This window comes from Vanellus vanellus (assembly GCF_965231255.1).
Source record: "Vanellus vanellus genome assembly, chromosome: 1".
Taxonomy (NCBI): Eukaryota; Metazoa; Chordata; class Aves; order Charadriiformes; family Charadriidae; genus Vanellus; species Vanellus vanellus.
In genome coordinates, this window is record NC_138905.1 from 109,612,961 (window position 1) to 109,631,120 (window position 18,160).

The following is an 18,160-nucleotide window of genomic DNA, read 5'->3' on the forward strand; positions in this document are numbered from 1 at the left end:
TTCCCCACCATGACAGCCACCGTTACTTTGCTAAGCTTGACAATGCTCAGGTGTCCAAAATGGTCCTTCCTCTTCATTCACCAGATGTCTTGGGCACCCTTCTGTTTTGTCACAAATTTCAATAGAAGAGGTCTCTGATTTTTTGTAACCTAGGAGTACAGTAGTGCTCCATCTCCAACTGGGCTTCCTCGCAGTAACTTCAGGATTGGACTCTCGAAAAAAACCTAATCTTACATAGGCTGCCGATCACTAATAATAAGATTTACTGTGTAACAGGAATGAAATTAAGAGGTCCCTAAAAACATACTTGTTTCAGTATGAATTTGCTAGTTTTACACTTCAAAAATCATTACATGTTTTCTACTTCATAAGCGTCCATTTACTCTAAAGCCAAAGCTCCTCCAATTCTGAAAAGCGCTTTTATTTCTTGAAACACACCGGGAAAAGATTAATATCGGTGAATTACAGCTTTTTAACTTACTAAGATTGCTACTGACCCTAGCACACTCTTAGTAGTTGGTACTAATGAGTGTTTTTATCACCAAAAAAGATGATGTCCTTCTAATTTCTGTGACATCTGTCCTATCAATCCTGAACACAACATTCCCAGTACCTAGACCCGTGATCACACAGGTAGCTGAGCATGTTATTGCTCAGGCAAATGTGTTATGAATTCTCAGATGATGAACCATGCTAAAGCTGGATGTCAGGGGTGATGAAACTGATAATCCATCAGTAATTTTCTACCCACCACAACAGCTCTGACCCATCGAACTAAATGAACGTATTTAATCACCGACTAGTCAACTGATCAGAAAGTGCCACAGGGTAAAGACAGCGTCTTGACAAAGAGAAGACAGACACTACCTAAACCAGAAAAGTTTATCTTACCCCAGCGTCTTACCCACAGAGACAGATTCAACCTGAAATCATATTATAGCAAAAAAGTTTTGTTTATGACAAAGTACAAAACTCCTCTTGTAAGATTTTTCTTAAGAGAACAATCTTGGTAATACATCTCAGACTATTTTTTCTTGTAAACAGATCAGGTTAAAACCACAAAAAAAAGAAACCCTCCAATTACTTCTGATGAATCATAGCCCAAATAACACATGATACAAGGAAAAGGTGCTGCTTTCATAGCAGGTTTATCAGCACCGTTCTGGATGGTGTATTCTGCCCCAGTCTGACAGCTTCCAGCTTCATGACTAAGAAGAATGGCAGGTCAAATCTTGCACCCTTCACAGAAATCTTAAGCAAACTTTTCCTGGCATGTAAAAAACGGATCACATTGAAAGTGGTACTTTCCCCAGGTGTTCCTATGGCAAAACAACATGCCTCTCCAGCATTGGGTTATTAACGTCTCATTTTCCTGATGTTCTGTGTTGGCAGCCATGACAGAAAGCTTTGAACTTGTTTATTCACACTTGTTTAATCCTGTCTCCACACAGCACATCACAGCCTGTGGGGCTAGGAAGATGGATGAGTGAAACCAAGGCCACGAGGGGGTCAGGGTCATGGTGTCGCTGGATCTCATTAACTCCATCACTCACTGTAGCAGGCACTTCAGAGGTCACCTCAACTGGGGAGTTTGGGATAGGCAATGGAAAAATGTCTGGCACAAGTATATACATATTCCCTGCAGTTAGTGCTACGTATGGAAATGAGTACCGACCTTTACTGACACTGCCCCTTGAGTTCCTAAGGTTGTTTTTAGTCTACTTGGTTAAAAAAAAAAAAAAAAAAAAAAAAAAAAGGTGTTTTTTAAAAAAAAATATCCAATAGGTATCACAGCAGAAGCATGAAGGCTGAGGAGAGGACCACTAAAAATCAGAAAAAATTATCAATCTAGTATTTCTTCTGTAACTATTTGTATATGTACTGGAAAAATGGAAAGGGAGCAAAAAGAGTACGCTATGTCCTAGAGTGGCTCTAGTATACAGGGAGCGGATGGAAATACATACATTTCATACCGCAGTTGTATTACACACATTGTGTGCCTGACAAAGAAGCTTCTTTGAAGCACAGACAGTGACAGATGACACTAAACCCCTAAACTGTCCATTACTTAGGAATTTTAATGTGCATCAATGATAGAGTCCACTTTTAAAAAGATACATGGTTATAGTGCATATGTATTTCATACATATAATTTTTTATATATCTAAAAATATGTGTATATAATATATAAAAATATATATGCTAGTTAAATAGCTGTATACTTTACAAGTCCTAAAATATATTTTCAATACTTCATTATCATTTGAGAGTTCATATTCCCATAACTTTAGCAAATAAATATGTTATTAATGAATATACTGCACATTATATCCTGTTTGTTCACCGGTTCTATATGTCACTAAAAGGAACTTGATGACATGGTGATATAAAAGTGTTCCTTTCTCATAGCTTTTAACTTCCACTTTTTATATCCATTCCTTGTAATGAACGACTCTGTAACACTGAAAATATTTCCAAGAGAGATGAAAATTAGTATTATTAAACTATCTTTAAGCATATTTGCAGCACTGGAATAAAACAACTGTGAAAGGGGTTTGATACGACAGAAACCAAGTTGTCATTTGTTCAGCATGCAGGTGTATAATGAGAAAAGTGACATTTAAACCTATATCTGCACATATGCACAGTGTATTTATGATAACCAGTCAAAATATTTTGATGAATGGCAAAATTAGCAAGTGAATTACATAAAGAATAGTCAAAGACAAGCTTTTATTCTAGCAAGTGAAAACAAGTCCTTACAATCTGACCAAGATACCTGATAAGAAAATCCAGATTAAAAAAAATCCAGGGCTCTGTCCCAAACTCCCCATTTCCAATTTCACAACAAGTGTGAAAGTATAGGCTTCGGTGGAGATATTCAGACTAATGACATTGGTAAGGAAAGAATTAATTCTACAACAATTTGCAGATCAAACTGTACCACTCTTTTTTTTGGGGGGTGGGGCGGCGGTGGGGGGTGGGGTGTTTGCTTTTCTTTGCAGGGGAGGGAGGGTGGGAGAGTGGGGAGGGTGGTGTTTGGAGTTTTTTGGGCTTGTGGGTTTGATTTGGTTTTGTGATTTTTTTTTTTGTAAGATGTCAATTTCTTAGAGACAAAAGAAACCTTTTTGTTCGGATTTCTGCAATTTCTTTCCCTAGGGCCCACTTTCTGAAAAGTTTATTTATATTAAGTGCTCCTGGGGGCTGGGTTGGTGGGGGTGAGGTGGTGTTTCCACATCTTTCAATATGACTAATAGAACAAAAGTTTACATAATATATATAAGATCTATTAAAAAGTTCAAAATTTACAAGAATTAATACATTCAGAATCGGTTGTTGTTCAAATGGGAACACAATCCATACAAAAGCATGAAGAAAGTCACCTGGTTTTTATGGTAGGCAGAGGGAGGCAAATAAAATTAAGAATATCCCTCATATTCCTAAGATGTCATAGTACCAATCAAAATATTTGGCTTCTGCTTGTGGTTCTGCAATCAACATGATAAATAACTTTGAACAGATGGCTCTGAATCTCAAAGAAAACATGACTGATGTTCAGTATTGCCACCACTGACTTTTAGGCTTGCATCTCTAGGAGTGGAATTTACAGGTTTGAATCAGGTAATTAAGTTGCTTCTACAGTAGAATAAGAATTGTATATATGCTAATTGAATGAATAGGGGCTCTAAAATATGTATCTTTAGCATCTAGAGTGGCTTAAATCACGTTCCCAGCTGAATGTTCAAAATGCAGGCTATTTATCTCCCCCTCCAATAATCCAAAGAGTGAACAGAATTTAATCAACCTAAGAATTAGACTACTTGAAGAAGACATGATTTCTAGTTGCTGATTCTAAATTTGAAATATAAGAAGAAATACATAAAAACGAGAAGACAGAGTTAGAAACAACGTGTATATAATACAGAAGCAAATACTTTCCAAAAATCTTTTTTTTTTTGCCATTTACTCTTTAGCAATTGAGATGCTTTGCTAGAAGAAGAAAAAAAGAAAAAGCCATCCTGACATACCTTTAAAAGGTTCATTTAACTTTCCAGTTTGCTTCAGTAACTTATACCCAAACTGTGGTCTCATATTGCCCTTGTTATCAACTTAATTTAAAAACATCCTAAATATTCTATACTTAAGCGAAAAGTGAGGTGCAGAGAAAGAAAGGAAACGCTGAACTCTATGTACACATCTCTTTCATAAAGACAACCTTGCAGTAGATAACAAATACCTCAATGACTAAGGTGACTGGGTTTCACCCGTACCAGGTGCTTTCAACCACTACTACAGGTTTTCCACTAGCTGTGCCTTTTTTTGGATTCTAACCATGCAAAACAATTGTACTTCCCCAAATCCATGAGGGGAACAAGCCACTTAAAGTGTTTAAACTTATGTGTTCTCCGAAACAGTGTTTGTCTTTGGCACTACCTAAGATAAGATCATTAGGCTAGATGGACCAACTGGTGTGACCCAGTAGGGCATTAGGCCACTGCCTATGATGCAAAAGAGGAAAGGTCTCCTGAAAACTGAGATCACAGTCCCAGCTTTCAAAACTAAGAAATAATAAAAATGTATCATTCTCAAAACCACTGTGTGATCATATTGCAACTAAAACGTCTCTTCATTCTAACAGCTGATATTCTATGTATTCCAAAGACTGTATGTACATGTAAAACCTGTGAAGAGTTTGCATCTACCATGGAAATAAATGAAAGGTGTCCTGAGGACACTAATTTCTTTCTTCCATATAAAATAAAAACTAAGAAATTTTATGTAACTACTTCAACAGTGCTCTTCTGGACAAAACACAAGAATTCTTACATTCTAACCACACCTAAAATTCCATTTAATACCTGCCTCTGCTAAAATACAAAGTGATCATCCTATTATCTGTCAGCTTTAGGTGTTTATAATACTGTCAGTCACTAAGTGCACTACATATAGCACTGAATAATTAATTCCAAAAGTTTAAGTCAGAAGGTTGCAATGAATTCTTTTGTTCTTTTTCCACGCCTACATCCTTCTAAATTATACTTGTGTGTCTGCATGTATACAGCAGATAAGGAACTTTTTGCATACATTATGATCTAAAAAATAACTCAAAAGATTAACCAATGTAAATTCTTTTGCAAGATTGCTACTTACCTTATCCGCTTAAACTGGGGAAATTTTTCCCCAGATTCTCACGTATGGATTGGTGTTTTGAAATTGTAAGAGAAGCAGAAAGAGAGCCAGTGAAACAATTCCCTTCCCACAAGGAACATTCACATGGCTTAACCTTGCTGGGTTGGTATTCTGTTCATAGGCTGACAGAAACTTGTTTATTTCCCATTTATTTCATCAAATGATATTGCATAAGGGGTGGACAAGAGGCAGGTTCAAGTCCAATTAGTAGAAGCAAAGTCCTCCAGCTAGATGCAGGTGGATTAAGAAATCGCCAGTTTTGATCAAGGCCACCTTCTACTTGGGCATACAAGATTAGGCAAGAAGCCCAGCAGGACCACATTAAACAGGAAGAACTGCATGACATTGAAGACTAGCGTAGGAGATACTATATGAAGTGGAATAATAGAAAGGGGAAGGTCATATGCTTTTGAACTGGTCACAGGGAAGTTTACAGTAAAGTAGAAGCTCATCTCATACAAGTTATTGAGGAAGAGAAAGATCTGCATAAGATTACCATTGAATGACTATGAGCTACCAAATGCTTAAAAGAAGTGTAAACATGATCACAGGACTGATAGATAAGGGAACAGTGAAAGTAGTTATTTGTTCACAATGCACAGCATGCAAGTCTTGAAATATTATATGCAATCTACCCACCCATGTCTCAGAAAACGTATGCAAACTAAAACAGGTGAAGAATGACTACTAGGATAAGCCAAATATTTTCCAAGAGAACACACGAGCTTTTCTTGTTAAACTTAGCAATAGCAGAGATGAGAAGTGATACCACTGTGATCTATAAATACAAAGGAGAGAAAACAACTAAACCAAAGGAAAATCAGAGCACAAGAACAAGCATAAATCAAGCACGTTTATGTTTATGTTGGAAACATTAGAACTATTTTTCTCACCATTGGAAGATGTAAGTGTATGTCTCCCTCCTCTAAGATGAAGAATCTATTTCCAAAGTATCAGTGTACATTCACATCACTGCCACTTGAAAAATTCAAGCAAGATGAGTGAATAAACCCACCACTTTATTACCCACAGAAATTCCAAATTTTAGAAACTTATTCAAAGTATAACATCTGCGGGAGCATTTGAAGTGGAAATATCACCAAAGCCATGATTAAACTTTAATCGTCTAAGAACAGGAACAGGGGGAAGAATATATCTGAACAAAGACAGAAAAAAACAAAACAAAACAAAACAACTAGGAAGATAAGGTTCTGGTGTCCTCAAACAAACATAATGATTATCAGAATTAAAAACATACATACATACATATATATAAAACATCCACCAATCTCACTCTAATAATTACTGATAATTACCATAGTAATGAACTTTGTTAGAATTGAGATCATGCAACATTGCAAAGGAATGGTCTGAAGTACCGCTTCAAATGAGTACTTTTTTTAAGACTATCTGACATCGTAAAATAGTACAACGTGTCTCAAGCATATGCCAGCAATAGTTAGTATTTCAATTAACATTCAAATAGTGCTTATAGGCTCCTGAGCAAAGGGAACAGAGTTGTAAAAATGCAATGTTATCTTGTTCTCCTTCATTTCCCAGATGAACTAAAAATCAGAGAAATGTCAACCAAAAAAAAAAAAAAAAATCAGTATATGATGATGATGCACACACTAACAGATCAGCCAACAGCTGCTCTCTTTCAAAGTTTCTGTAAAGTCATCAGTAGTTCCTTAGCTGTCATGTTTTATCAGGTAGAGCATTCAAAGGTATGTAAACAGCAGGATTTGCTTTGAAAAAAAAAAAATAAAATCAAAGGCAAGGGCAAGAAGGTAGCCGGTAAAAATCAAATGAGGAAACATGCAAGAAATTATTAGAAGCTGAATAAGATAGAGTGCACTGCAAATAGCTTCTAAGAATGTAACACTGCAAGTTCTCTTTTAGGTGGGGGAAAAGAGTTAGATCCTGGGCAGAAGAATACGGGGAATATGTTAGAGATCCTACAGAAAACTTCTCTAACCATTTCTGGATGTAAGAAACTATTTCTACTACAGGAGTGCTGCAGATGATACTAGACTGTATGACTACACAGTGCAAGAGAGCACACTGTAGACATACTAACCTGAAGGAATTAATTCACATAGTGGAACCAGCTTCCAGCTGTTAAGGAAATTTTTCACTGGGCTGGTGAACTCTTCTCAGCACACACAACCAGCTGAGCTTAAGTGCTCACAACAAACACTCTTCTGGTACCCAAGCCTGTTTTTTTTTGTGTGTGTGAACCTGTGTATCTCTCTTTAGAGCTCATTGTGCTGTGAACACATACGAAAAAAAAAAAATCTATTGTAAGATGACCACAGTATGAAAACACCAAGAAAAAGAAAACGGAGAACAACAACAAGGTCTGGAGAAACCTACAGGCACTGTACAGCTTGATATTATGACTGAAAACATGTTAAATATCTTTGGATCTACCATCAGTGTGACAGCTCTTAAATGTGAAGAGTCATTAGCATTTTTACCCTTGAACTAAATATTTAAATCTGCGTGTCCAGGTGGAGCTCAAAGGGCAAGAAATGAAGACATAACGCAGCCACCTGTCTGAATCCTAGTGGATGATGATGGGAAGCGCTGGTTTTGTCCATGTTGAAGGCATCAATGCTGAAGCACAATCTTAAACAGTTTGCAAGAAGTGTGTTAAATGCCAGGAAATACAGTTTTGCTTATCCTGATGAAGAGCACCTCTATCATAAAAATTTTAGTCCAGTCTGGCTACAGGTACAACAATCACATCCTCTCAAATATCTAGGTTTCTTATCCCTGGTGAACTCTGAAGCAGTAGAAACACATACTCAGCTAAAAGCTAAACTAACAAAGTAAATAATCAGAACTACTTTTTTGTCTCAAAAGGAAACTTTGTGATGAGACAGTAGTCAGGTCTTGATTGATATGGGTTCACTCATTGGTATGTATTAACCTCTTTAATTTCTAAGAGCAACTGTAAGAATTAAATTATGCCCTATACAGAAATGCGGTACTATGTAATAGTTTCTAACGATGGTATTCCCAATGGCTTCATCTTAATCCACAGAAATTGCTTATTGCAAGCTTCAGAGGTACAGGGAAGGTTTAAAGTGTTCCCCTCCACCTTATGAAATCTGCCTTTTCCCCGATTATCTAATCAGATACAATTTTATTTATTGTTTTCTAAGAGGGGAATTTTATTTCCATTAGGCATGCTGTAATAACAGCCATGGTTTGTTATATTTCTTCTCAGAGAAATGTAAAGTAAGAAAAAGCATGATGCCTTTCAATGTCCTGATATGGCTCATCCACAGGACCACAGTCTCCAGCATTTCAATTTCTACAGTAATTACTTCTGTCTTGATGAAAGCAAAAGACTGCCAGCTCTGACAGGACGCTTTTCACACTCTCTTTGGAAAGATGAGGGCAAGAGGGGTATAAGTAAGTGAACGGGATGTACTGTGCACATGTGAAAGTAACCCCAAAGCAAAATCAGACTTTGGAATTACCAGTAAAAGAATTAATAATAACTTTTGTATTTAAGTTATACGTTGAATAGAAACTAGATGAGAAAAATCATCCACCCATTTTACAGCCATATATATTGTGCTTTTTTTTATCCTGTTTTACAGGTCATCTTTACCCTGAATACCTCAAATGAAATTATTAACTCCATTATTATGAACATATTGCAGCTTTTTGCACATGCTCCAGCAAATAGCCATTAGCATTATGATACAGACATGATTGCATAGGATATATTTTATACCTCTCAGCCTTTATTCAGTGAATATTAAAACATATCTGTTTTATTTGTAAAATTACTGTCTCCTGTGTTTAAGATCTGGATTATGCTTGCTTTGGAATACACCTGTGACTCTTCACACTAAATTCAGTGTACTACTATAACCTCTCTTGTTACAGATAAAAACATAATTCAGTTTTGGATCTAACATAAATAGGATCATTATGTTTGGAGAGTGTTCCAAAGCCTGCAATTCAAGCAATCTGTGACATATAAATAATGCAAGACCTCTTCTTTCTCCAAATGACTTCAGTTCAAGCACAGACTCAGAAAGATGGAAGCCCGAATTTATACTGCCATTACAAAATTCAATCTATTTCTGGTTCTCCAATTGAATTATGACTCAGAGTCTTCCACTGTTTTCTATTAAGACCAACCCACACACTCCTACTCTTTGCCAACCCATGCAGAAAAGAATCTCATGTGTGAATATTCCTAAGCCTTTTTCTTATATTAAAATGGCAGCAAATCCCAGCTAATCTGAAAAGCCTCGTGTTTTCTTTTAAAGGAAAGTAAGGTAGAAAATTGGTCTTTTTTCCCCTCCCTTGACCCCTGACCTTTGAACCACAACCTCCTTGCCACTAAAGCGTTCAACACCTCATTTAATCTCTCCTCGCTGCATCGGCACAGCGCTGGAAAAGGAAAAGAGAAAAAAATAATCTGGGGACTTCATCAATTTTTCATGAATTTTCATTTAGGCCAAAGCTCCCTCTTACAGTGGTCGATAGATCAAGCTGCTGTCACATATTTAACACCTGGGGCTACAGCTGCTATCTCTGGGGGCTGCCGCTGACTCAGGCTAGATCAGAGGCAGCCTGAGTCAGTGCAAGGACCCTCATGCTCTTTCTCTTGCTTACATGTGGCGCCCCAGTGCTTGCAACTGAAATCCTAGCTTAAGTCACTACGGCAAATGCGTCTCCTGATATTCCCACTGGAAAACTCCACCGCGTAGGTTCAATCGTGTCAATTCGTCCATTGTGAAAAACTGTGCTTTTATTTTAAAACTTCTGGGTTTCAAATATGAAAGCAGTTTCATGAAAGACCAAACTATTTGAGGCCAACTTCCCTTTCTAAAATCCTCCCAAGAAAAACTGAGCACCAACATATTTCTAATAATGCCAACCCTTGTTCAATATCAATAAAAACATTCTAATACACAAAATGAAAAGAAAGACATTTTACTCTTTTGAATACAATTCTGTGTAGTTGTTTTAGGACTAGAACATTTATTTTTAATGATTTAACCATAAAATATACCAATACTACATCAGAATTTGCCACATACACAGTATGGCTTTGTATACGCACAATGGTTTTGCTGCTGGCATTAGCATTATTTTTAACTTTCGAGAAAGCTCCTACTGAAAAATATGTAACCCGCACAAAGCACACCACGGATTAATGCATTAAAAGAAGAATGAAATAGTATAAGTCATATCAATCCTAAACTGTGCCTTCCTATTCTTCCTAAATTCCTATTTCTTCCTAAATGTCTTCTAGAATGAAGACTTTCTAAACTAAAGGCAAAACAATTCTAAAATTACATTCTGTATGTTGATGATGTTTTTTAAGTAACTTCCCAAATCACAGTTCTTCCAAGTTTCATTGGCACATAGAAATTTTTCTGAGGGCATTCATCAGCACAAAAATAACTGCCCTTGATTGTATGCACATGCTCTGAATAGGCATGGATTTAAAAGCATACTTAAATTCTTTGGATGGGCTGGTACCTCAATTCATGCTTGGGAAAGGTGTTAGGGACTTCAGCAACTTGCAAAAAATCACGCAAAAAAAAGGGGGAGGGCAAAATGATTGCATTCAAGATGGGCTACACTATGCTCCAGGATAACTGTATGCCCCAACTGAATTTCACTTAAGAGTTTTTCTTCTGTCTTTACACATACATACGGATACATCAGAAGATTTTCAATCCTACTGCTTTTGTGACAGGTATCCATGGCAGGGGGGTGGGGGGGATGGGGTGGGGGCACAGAGATAGAAGAGAATGAACCACAATTAACACTGTTGATCATCCGAATGCATAAGCATGAACACACTTAACAGAGGCACAAACCAATAAATATTTTTTCATAAATCATTCAAAAGTTGCAAGTGCACATTATTAACGACTGACAATTTAATAAGCAAAGTAAAACAATTAGTGATTTTTTCACTAAAACAGCAGACTAAAGCATTTTAAACCTGTAAAAAGCAGCAGTTTGTCTCTAATAGCACAATTTGAGGCCACCTACAGTCAGATAATAATCCAAAACTCTGTTGTCAGCAAAGGACAACCGTCCTTTTCCTGGTGATGAAAACAGCTTGGCTTAGTGTGGAAAGAGCAGTTTTCAACACCATTACAGATAACACAAGTAATACCCGATCGCATGCGGCTGTCCCATGGACAGGGCTGCAGTATCCAGGCAACTCAGCAGTTTCCAGCAGCAGTTGAGAACAGGTGAATGAGAACTCCCTGCTGACAACAGGCTATCAGCAACAACTCATTTCCCTAGAGTGCAAATGGGCTGCTACAGACCTGCCCATCATCTTCAGTCCAGAAACGCTGACATTAGAAAAGCAGTTAAAAGCCTCGAAATAACTGTTCTCTGAAAGTCGCTTGAAAACTTGATTTAGAAGCAAAAATCGTATTAAGAAGTGTCTCAAAAACCAAGGGAAACCAGGTAGTTTTGCTATCATACTCCAAAGGATGCCTTTGATACACATCAAGCACTGCCACATGTTTTTAAAACCAGTGAACAGGAAACCAGCAGAATCTCAAAAATTAAGTAAACAAGCAATGTAGATATTATTTACGTTTCTCTTCTTCGATGAAGACTTTCTTGTAATCACAGCCACGGTATGGCTTAAGGAAAGACAAAGCACTGTTGAAGTGGAACAGGAACACCTGCTTTAGACTGCTAAACCATTTAATTGGGGAATTCAGTCAAAACTATGAAAACAGTGAAATAATCTGGTGTCAGGTGCATGTTGCTATTGCAAAAACTTTGGGTAATCAGTCAATTTTAATTTGATGACTCAAGGTATAACTTGAACAATCTTCTGAACTTTGACAGGAGATGTCTGAATCTCAACAGGATTGCAATAAAGATTTCAAAGTGTTTATGCCTCTCATAGGATTTCCTAACAGACAGTTTTAAAACCACAGGTACAAAACCAGAAATAATCCAGTAAATTTATCTAGAGTCATACTCACCCAGGTTTCACCCTTTCTTAAATTGGTCTTCTTAATACCTACCAAAACTGAATAACATTCTGTGATGTCTTTATTGGCATATACACATTTGCTCATGCCTTCAATGTGTGCCAAAACTGTTTTCATTTTGTTGTATCTCAAAAATGGCATTTTCTGCAATTTCTGAGAAGACTGAAGCCTCAAGATCACATCACATTACCTATAGAAGTCTGCAGACTGCATCAGGAGTAAAGATTTCTCTTCTGTGTTTTTTTTTTTTTCTTCTTCAAACCAACATACTTTCTAATGTGTACTTAAATCCACTCTTTATTAACCAAGCAATATGATTTTGTGCTAAAGCCTTACTTCAGTCAAACACATTTTAGTGAAGCTACTGCCAGATGAAGAACTGTAGGTGAAAAACCTGAAGTCCAGCAAGAGGAGAGCATTCATAAATCTACTACAATACACCTCTGTGTGAAGATACACAGCTACCCTTAGTTGATACTCTGAATAAAGAGATTAGTGTTTATTCAACCCATATAACTAAGCAACAAAAAATAACATGCAACACTTATTTTAAGAACGATGAACTTGTTTGCTATGTGAATATAATGAATGCCTCTGCTAACTCTACTGGAAGCAGATCATGCACGCTGGGTGGTCTCGCAGAAGAGTTGCGATGACTTCTCTGTTAAGACAAAGAGAATCGATAAAGAATAAGACTGCTCTGGACAATATGAGAAATGGCCAACAATTTCACTTGCCATTCACATAATGAATGAGGCCTGTATCAAGTTTATGAAAGAGAAGCATATATTGAGGTTTCCAGCAGTACAGAACATGAGTCACCATGAAGCTGTCTGCTTCTGTTGAGATAACAGATGACTAGATAAAAAGAAACAGACAGTACACCTTGTATTAAATGATAGGTATTTTTCCACATTAGTTTCAGTATAACCAACTTTAGTCATAATTTAAAAATTAGATTATTCTTCAGAGGAAGATTAGCCTTTGTCCATGTTTGTGCCAATCATGATTATATGCTGGCTAGAGCCTTGCTTCTGTGTAAATCACATATTCTGTACAGTCACTGCCACTGTATAAATGCATGTAAAAATGCCTTGACTAAGAGCTATAGCTAATGACAAAATGCCATACTTATCTACCTTTGTTATCTCCCAGACTGCTGACTGCGTGGAAGCGCTGGATGACAGCATAAAATCAACTATAAAGTTTTACACAGTGCTAATCATATGAAACTACTCACATGCCACTTCCAGAGATGCATTGCGACTCACAGCTTCTCCAAGATAGTTCCTTGCTACGCAAACATAACTTCCTTCGTCGGGTTTACTCCTGCGTCCATGCACGATACGTAAGAAAAATAAAGATCCGCTGGGCAGCAGCATGCGGTGGGAGCGTGGATCATCCTTGTCCGTTTCCACTCGCTCTCCATCCTTGTACCACTCTATAGTAGGAGTTGGCCGTCCTTCAGCTTTACAGTTTAGAGTTGTTGGCTCTCCTTTAGAGACTATCACATCTGAAGGATGCTCAACAATCCGTGGTGGAAAGTCCTCCTGGCGGAGACGGGATCCTAGAGAAAAAGAAAAGGAGAAAGGGAGGAAAGAACAATTTAAATTTTAGGCTTCGCATAGTGTTCTCACAAGTTACTCTTTAATGCCACAAAAATTGTCAAAAAAAAAAGATATGAAAACCTGTACACATCTGAGATTGTTTTGTCTGATATCAGAGACCGTTAGACACATTCAAAGCTAAAAACCTCAGTTGGACTACAGATATATGCCTCTAAGGCATTATCAAATCCATACCACATGCAGACTGGTCTTAAAGGAGGATCTCTTATACATACATGCATGACAATATTTTCCTTATTCCGATAATCTTTTGATTTACATTTGCTTCTGGGTCCCTATGCGCTTCTGGATTCCACTCCTGGCTACTGCTCTGCCATCCTCTAACCTGCCAGACTCAATAGACGGACATCCAAAACCACTGTGTCTTACCACCCACTGGTTAACAGTTCTTTGTAGTTTTATATGTATGCTTTCTATCCCTTTTCCACAAACAGCCCAGGCATGGAAATAGAAGAACAAAAAATCCCAAAACAGACAAACAAAACCCCATAACTGAAACCTGAAAAGTATTCTTTCCTTTATAAATTTTTAGTACAACAGTTGGCAACTTTAACTGTTCAAAGTGTCTGCAATCATTCATGAGCTTTATTTTAACTGGAAATCTCAAATATCAACTGCACTTTAGAAACGTTCAGTGGGTTGCATGTGTATACACACACATACAAATACAATATACGGATACGTGCACTGAAACAGACCAGTGTCTCAGAAATCATTATGGGTCCATTTCCCTTTTTCTTCTTTCTGCATTCATCCTTTTCCTCCCTTTGCTTTTTGATGTCCATCATCTTTTATCTGGAAATGTAAGGAGGCCTATAGGGAGTGGAAACGGGCGGGTAGCCTGGGAGGAATACCGAGGAATTGTTTCAGCAGCCATGGATTGGGTTAGACAAGCTAAAGCCCAGATAGAACTAAATCTGGCCAGGGACATTAAGACAAACAAAAAATCCTTCTTTAAGTATGTCAGCGAGAAAAGAAAGACTAGGGAAACTGTGGGCCCTCTCCGGAAGGAAACGCAAGAAGTGGTTACCCGGGACAGAGACAGAGCTGAGGTACTTAATGTAACTACTATGTTTCTACATACTGCTTTTGTACCCTCTACAATAGCAACTTTATGCATTGCCCTGTACTCTTCTGTGCAGTCACTTCAACACACAGTTGTTCTGTCTTTCTGTTTTGTCTTTACACTCAGTTGCCTTCCCACTGCCTGGGGCAGGGAAGCAGCAGAGCTTCAACATTGTCCTGCACCTTGTTCAACAAATCTTTACCCTGTCACTCGAGTCCTGGACTAAGGAAGAGAGGTGCTAGCTGGGGAGAGACCCTAAAGAAGTAAATTAGGTGGAAGAGATTTGTGCTGGGTCCACCACCCTGGAGGAAGTCCCAGTGCCAGCCTTCACCATGTAGTGCAATTTCACTAAGGCAAGTCACAGCATCCCAAAACTCCACTGATCTCTTGTCAAAAAAAAAAAAAAAAAAAAAAAAAAAAATCAACAGTATCACACCACTAGCCAAATTTTACAATACCCTTTTTCTGAAAAAGATAATAATTCTTTCACTATTGTTATGCTCCTCATTACAGCTATGAACAGACAAACTGCAGAGATAAATGAATACAAGAACAGTGTCACCCAACAGAAAACCAAAGTCCAGCACTCCTAACTTCATCATCAGTTATTCAGATATAGTTCATTACTGCATATTTAATTAGGCTGTATGAGTCTGACAGTTTTTCTGCAACACACACATCACGGTAGTTTATGCCTCAACATTACTTCTCATAAAAATGAAGTCAGCTCTCCTAATTGTTAGCACAAATCACGTTTTCTAGCATGGATCCTGAAAATCCTTTGAGTGGAGCTGCCATGCTAGTACAATTGAACTGCACTTCTTAAATACAAGGTATATCTGTTTCTGCAGGTTAGTGAAACATTTGTGTCCGTTTTCTGATCAGCAGTTTTGCAGAGTCATAGAAAATCTATTTAACATCAGTATCTTAATTATATTCTACGCACTACATATTTCAAAATATTGTCAATGTCTTATTTACTCCAAAATTTATGAGGAAAGAAATAAGGATCCATTCTACAGAGTGAATCCACTTTTGGACTTCTGTTTTACTAACGTTCAGGTCATTAAACTAGGGCTTGCCACAGCAATAAAGTGTTATACCACTGATGCATAAATAGACTGTTCCAGTGGCTACCAGTTTCTATTACCAGTATAGCAAAGGTATCCATAATTCTGTACTACCAGTACAACAAAAAGAACAATTTATAAGCACATATAAACTTAGGCATATATAGAAAAGAAAGATGTATGTTATTCTCCCTTCTTTTGACAAAAAGACATTTAAAATCTAAGAGGAGAATTTGCAATTAAAAAAGTATCTCTAGACCATGACCCCATACACAACATTGAAAAAGACTGAAATAACTATAAAAGTAAAAGGTTACGAATGTCACAGTACATGGGACCAAAATGCAAACTTCATACATTGGCTAGAGACATATATAACACTCTGCACACAAGTCTACCAACTTACTTTGTTGCTTATTTTCAAAAGAAACAAACAAAACCCCACTAGTTGTTTTAAGAAATTCCTACTAACAGCATCAGGAAGAACACCAAAGCTGAGGTGCTTCTTAGATTTTAGAGGGACTCAAGTCAGAGAAGAGAACAGATACAACTAAATTGATAAATGGTTAGCAGTGTAACAAAATTAGTAGCAAAAAACCACAAAATGAAAATCCAAAATATTAGTTTTCTTATACACAAAGGTTTGTTGATAACGTTCAAAACTCAAAGTAGTACATTCTACAGAGAATTACAGGCCATGTTCAATCCTTTGAAAAGGGCTTTCTCCCACGAAGAGTTAAACTATCCACCTTATACAGCTCAATTCAAAACCCCTCCTCAGGTCATAATAGGACTAATTCTTCCTCTTCCTGTACTGATGTTTATCACAAAACTAATGTTTACCTCACTCAATCCTAATTAAGCAATTTGTGCACAGGAGAGGGTTGAGATGTGGGCAGCAGAGACCATGACAATCAGCAAGAAGAAAGGGTAGGGCGGTGTTCTGAGGGGGGCTCATACCATGCATTCCTGTGACGGCTTGGCGTACCTTCAGCTATCTAGTGCTGCAAGTTATTTCCTTCAATGGGCACTTGGGGGGGGGAGAAAAACACACACAAGAAATCAATCACAGAGCACAGCAGACTCCTTCCTTCAAAACTACACTGAGCACCAACAGCTATTCCAGAAGGATACTCTGATTTAGAAAGAACAAGGAAAACCAAAAATTTGACTCCATTGCTTCTCTTCTGGCAGACACAGACACTTTCTACGTGCCAGAAAGTGACAGCGCCAAATGGTGTTTTCCTACTTGAGTTTTGATTCTTCCACTATGGCTCCCTGCCACTCCACCTCCCAATACTCTTACAAACGCAACCGAATTTAGAAGGAACAGAAAAATTATTAACCCCCTGAGCTAACTGGGCAGAAGATGATACTTTCCCTTGTACTGGAGGGTGAGATGGAACCATGACCTACTCAAGATGATAAGAGGTTGCACCGAAGCAGGCAGCCGGTGCTGTAGCCTGAACTACCCATGCAGCTTCCTCCTCCATTCTTCTCTCAAGGATTCCCAATACAGGACTATCTCATGCATGCACGAACCACATGAATAACCTCTGAGCTTAAGAGTCCTTAAGTAGTCATTACTATGATGGACTGCAATGACTTCAAATTACCTGTTACAAACACGACTTTCGAAAAAATCCTACAATATCATGACTAACTGAAAGCTGCCACGAAGCTACACCTTTGAAAAGCAGAGCATTAACACTTACTTGAATACATGCTCAGAGTACTCTAATACTTACTGTACATTAAGGTTCCCATAGCTATTGCAGATGACTGGTTATTAGACATCTTGAGAAGATTAGTTTCGTATACACCTCCAACTAATTCACAGGGAAAGTTTTAGGGTCATCTTTTTGCTTATTACTTCACAGAATAACTAAAAACACTGTTCAAAAAACAAAAAGCCCCAAACCTACATAAAAAAGACAATGAGCAAGTCTTTTACAGTATCCTACCTTTAATATTAATGTTTCCTTGTTCATACTGCAGCATTAAACAAGTTACTAAGATTACTCCAACAAAAGTCAAGACATAAGCCATCTCTCTTCAACTTGCCTCTCTATACTTTTATCCTGGTGTATCTTTAAAACATTGTCTTATATTTTACAAATATTTCTGCCACAAACTGAGTAATTCACAATTACAATTAATTACTGAACATAATTCAGCAGTAAAAATTATTATCAC

The 18,160-nt window shown here is 37.5% G+C and overlaps 1 protein-coding gene across 1 annotated transcript in view; it reads right to left on the minus strand.

Annotated features, from left to right (window-relative positions):
• ROBO2 (roundabout guidance receptor 2) overlaps window positions 1–18,160 on the minus strand; it is a gene marked incomplete at both ends in the record, with an annotated part of 475,695 nt that overhangs the window by 412,156 nt on the left and 45,379 nt on the right. The window contains one exon of the mRNA XM_082489007.1: window positions 13,441–13,767. Within this exon, the coding sequence (XP_082345133.1) occupies window positions 13,441–13,767 (327 nt within the window). The remainder of the gene's footprint in view (window positions 1–13,440; window positions 13,768–18,160) is intronic.